Here is a 4529-nt window from a genome sequence, read left to right as displayed (position 1 = left end):
TGATGCTCCTTTTCGTGCCAGAGTATTAACTTTTTTAAATAGAAAACCCTTTTTTTGTAATTTTAGTAATTCAGTTCTTTACAAACTTCGAATAATTTTTTATGTAACATGCACTATACATATCAGTAATTAGTAAACGTAATTCTGTTTCGTTTCAAATAATTTTTTGTTTGTATTTTTTAGTTTATGGATGTAATCTTGCACCAACTAACATCTTATAGAAAAAACCTGGTATATTATACCTACCCTATTTAAAAAAAATATATTAATCTTATTATTCATTGCTAATTTTCTTCCCCGGCACATACTGTAAGTTATAGTCGTAAGCGCTTAAAATAAGCGTCCATCTGAACATTATAGGTGACAAAATTTCAGGAATGCCTTTGTTAGCCTGAAAAATTCCTAAAAGTGGCTTATGATCAATTCGAATTATCACTTTCTCATACCTACGATTATCGCTAATGCTTGTTTATCTAATAGAGCAAAATTTCTTTCTGTTGGACAGAGTCCTACTATTATAGGCTATTGGCGTCCTTAGTCCCTGGTCATTAGGTTGGCTCAAAATACATCCCACTCCATAAGAGCACGAGTCGCATGTCAAGATTATAGCGTCTTTGACTCATCATATTGGCCCAGCACAGGTTCACTGGCTAGAATGTCTTTAATTTGCTTAAAGGCAATATTTTCCTCAAAACCCCACTTGAACTGCATGTCTTTATGCGAGTATATGGAGCAGCTCAGGAAAAGTAGCTTTATCCTTTTATAAAAGTTCCTTTATCAAATTCTGTTTTGTTCCTTGGAGGAGGCGCTCTTAAAATAGCCGCCACTTTCTTTTATTTGAGCTAATGTCTGCAGCACGGATTTCAAAACCTAAAAAATTTATTCGTGGGATTTGAAATTTACATTTATCTTTGCGGAGGTAAAGTCCACATTATTTAACACGGGAGAGAACCGCACGCAATTTCCTAAGTCGCTGGCTGAATGACTTACTATACGAATGTCATCATAATATGGAAGGACACCCTGAATTCCTAAAGCTGTAAGTCCATAAACATTTGGAAAATTTGAGGTGCTATTGAAACACCAAATTGTAGCCGTTTGCACCGGAAAGCACCGCTTATAATTGTTTCACCAGGTGAGATCGAAGACACTGGGTTTCTAACGGGTTATTGTCGACTCAGAGAACACCTAAGGAAGCTAGGCCTAGAAGAGGACAGTACCTGCAGGTTTGGCGGAGAAAAACCATAAACACCCCACCACATCTTGCTGGAGTGTTATGCTGTATGCCACAGAAGATTAAACACATTGGGATTACACCAGCTGGCTGTGGAAGAAATACCTCGATCAGACTCACTCAAGATTCTGAAATTCCTAAAGGAACTAAATCTTGAGGGGCTGATATGAACAAGAAAACCTTGAGATAGCAGAAGAAGATGGGGTACAATAGATCTAATCAGGTCGCAGTACATCTGTCACCATCCACACCTACCATTACTATTACCATTACCATGTAAAAAGTTGGCTGTGATCTCATAACTTTTGTATGGGCCACCCTGTATAAATAAAAATTGGTTCCAAAAATGAGCAACTAAAAACAAAAACCGACGGGTTTGAGCGATTTTTGAACAATTCTATCCAATAAATTTGCCGCTCCCTGTATGTATATGTTCGAGGGCACTAATGGGAGCGATGCACGTCATTGACGTTTAACGTGCCACGTTGCCAGATGTTTAGTTTATTCATTAAAACCTGAACTTTACATAAATTTTGTTTTTAATTACTTCATATATAGAAGTTGAGGCAGTTTTTTAACAGATAATTTTGAATAACATTATTAGTCAATATTCAGGTTTATTTCCTAATCCTTTTGAAAATTGCTAAAATTTTCTTATAATTAGTTTAAAAATCTGCATAATTGCAAATAAGTAATAATTACATAAATATTTTAACTTGAATGTGCTATAGGTATAGCAATGTTAACAAGCAGATCTAATATCTAATTATTTTAGTTTAAAGTGCGTCTCTCTTTATTGAATCAGTGTCATCCCAAAAAAATTCCGTTTATAGTTTTCCTTCCTTGAAATAGGTCAAAGCAGTGTCTCAGGTCCATTTTTAAACAATAAAAGTTATGTAGATGTAAGTAACAAAAAATCTGTTCTTTTTTACTTACGCATTTTTAACTCTTACATTTTTAAAATACATGTGCACTTTACTTAATAATCTAAAAATAGAAATGTTACATTTATCTGAAAAATTATCCTCACTGCTTGAATCATCCTGTTGGTCGCCTACACATATAATCAGTGGTTGTATTTCTTCTCGCTCCATAACCTGCTCTCTATTGTACCATTTCATAATTTCTTCCTCTGTATGACGAATACTATTTTTCCATACGGCTGGTGTCACGGTTGTTAAAGCTTCCTTCCACATATTGTAACGCCTTTACGTACCGGTCCTGGTACGGTTTCACCTAGGGGTAGGTGCTTCGAAATTCGGGCGCCACCTTAGTTTTATTTGGAGAAGCGTAACTAAGGAACTCGCTTCGTATACCTGGGGAGCTTTTACACAGTCGAAGACAGAGTTCACGTTTATCTGTTAATGGATGAAGGGAGTGGGACAAAAATAAGGAAACACAGGGTGGTCAGCAAAACTAAACAAGTCGTGTTAACTAGGAAAAATAACAGTTAACAATCATTCCTATCCTTACTTAAAAACTCTAGCACAAATGAACAAACAGAGAACAACACAGCCTCGTGTTCAAATTAATAAACGGTACAGTCGGACCTGGAGATTTCAACTAAATTAATACGGTAACTTTGAAACGGAAAACAAACGGACAACACAAGTGTTCAGAACGGGGAACGGTACGGAGAACTAAGACGGTTTCGAAACGGTTTTTTTTTTTTTCAGCCAGGGTACACAGACGGTTACGGTATAAATGACAGATTCGGACGGTACGAAAACTGTGCTCTGGGGGTACAGACAGGGTCAAAGAATCGGTATCAGCTTTCAAAAGGTCGGCCATCGGAGTTGACTAGATGGGAGTTAAAACGGCCGGAGCTGGCTGCTGGCTGAAGCGTCGGTCGGTTCGGTGGTCCAGGAAGAACTCACTGTGTAGCGCGCGGCGCATTACCTGTTTACCAGCTCGCGAGTCGCGACGGCGCGATGTTGCTTCGTTTACGCTACCGCGGCTGCGCGCTGAACTTTTATCGATCGGAGCGGTGCGTTCACCATTCTGTCGCGAAGACGCATTGTACCTTAAGCGTGTGAGGCTGCGCATTGTTTTCTTTAAACTAATTCTACAAATTAACAAAAGGATTAGTAACTTCGTTACAATATTAAGAGAGTTATCAATAGATCTGAAACATCATAGCTGGTAAAACTAGTCATAGAGACTAGACAAATTTTACCTGCCAACCCTGCCAATATGCATATTATAAATAAAAAAAATATATATATAAAATTTTCCTGGTTCATCTCACCATGATAATCCCCAGACTGGCTCTTTGAAGCAAATATGAGCTCAGCACCCGGAATAAATCCATTTTTATTACCCGCATGAAGAATAACGAATCTAAATGTTCCAGTAGCATTAGTTTCAACATCTAATACATCTCATAATTTCCAAATGGGATTCTGACAAAAAGCATCAAGATTAGTATCATGCAAAATTAAAAACAAAAAGATAAGCATTTTCTAAAAAAAATATAGTTAAATTTTGACTTAAAGAGTTTTGCTTGTAGCTCACCTTTTGCCATCTACCCTGGTGCTCTTCACACTATGTTTGCTTTCATCCTGCCAGGAATGGCCTGGGGTCCCATTTTGGAATATCCATGTCTCATCTGTAAAAACAAATTGATAGAGATTTTGTTGCTTTATTTCTACATACCTGCGTAAGAATTGAATTCTTTTAAAAGCTATATCAGGAAGTTCCATTAATCCTCTTCGGGGGCAATCTCTTAACCACTTAAACCCAATTTTATGAAGCATTTTACACAATGATTTTAATCCGCCAACCAAAATTTCTTTACTCCTTAACTTTTCATAAATACTTTCCCTGGTTATGTGTTCTTCTACAAAAAAGTGTTACCAATACATTAATGAACAGGACATAAAATAAACAAAACAACAGCTAAAAATACTGTTGGTAAACAAAAATACTCTATTGCAATAATTTTAGTTTTACTTCTCTCACAGCAGCCAAAGGGATAAAAGGACCTCCGTGATCTCGTTCACGTTCGAAAAATGATAATAAAGCAACGACAAGCTGCTGGCTTTGTTTATTTAAAGCCATGTTTATTAACATACAACACACACAAAATAATAAGTAATATTAATATGTACACAGACACACACCAACGAACTATATCACTATTAAGTACTGCAATAAATAATGTCAATTAACCGTAAAAACACTTAAGTAATATGAGATATATCCACAAAATTCTCAAGTTGTTAAAATTAGTTGTCTCTCTATAAGCAGCATTTGTGCAAGTCATCAACAACAAAAACAAAAACAGCAATCTGGC

At 36.5% G+C, this 4529-nt stretch overlaps 1 protein-coding gene across 1 annotated transcript; it reads right to left on the bottom strand.

The window, feature by feature from the left end:
* Positions 1 to 3582: 3582 nt before the first annotated feature.
* On the bottom strand, positions 3583 to 4306 carry LOC145729237 (uncharacterized). Its single transcript, XM_081979918.1, has 3 exons — positions 4183 to 4306; positions 3749 to 4073; positions 3583 to 3696 (listed from the first exon to the last, which is right to left on the bottom strand). The coding sequence occupies exons 1-3, from the start codon at positions 4304 to 4306 to the stop codon at positions 3672 to 3674; spliced, it is 474 nt and encodes a 157-aa protein (XP_081836044.1). The 3' UTR covers positions 3583 to 3671.
* Positions 4307 to 4529: the final 223 nt, after the last annotated feature.

The sequence above is a fragment of the Ips typographus genome, linkage group LG5, assembly GCF_016097725.1.
Source record: "Ips typographus isolate SLU linkage group LG5, UJ_Ityp_2.0, whole genome shotgun sequence".
Taxonomy (NCBI): Eukaryota; Metazoa; Arthropoda; class Insecta; order Coleoptera; family Curculionidae; genus Ips; species Ips typographus.
The sequence above is the reverse complement of the archived record's forward strand: the minus strand, read 5'-3'. Positions and strand labels throughout refer to the sequence as shown.

Bases quoted from the DNA above. Each gene is read 5' to 3' on its own strand.
- LOC145729237 (XM_081979918.1), bottom strand. From the start codon at position 4,306: ATGTTAATAAACATGGCTTTAAATAAACAAAGCCAGCAGCTTGTCGTT. The intron at 4,074-4,182 runs AACTAAAATTAT...ACTTTTTTGTAG, and splicing joins GGCTGCTGTGAGAGAAGTAA to AAGAACACATAACCAGGGAA. The intron at 3,697-3,748 runs GTGAGCTACAAG...TATTTTTTTTAG, and splicing joins ACCAGGGTAGATGGCAAAAG to AAAATGCTTATCTTTTTGTT.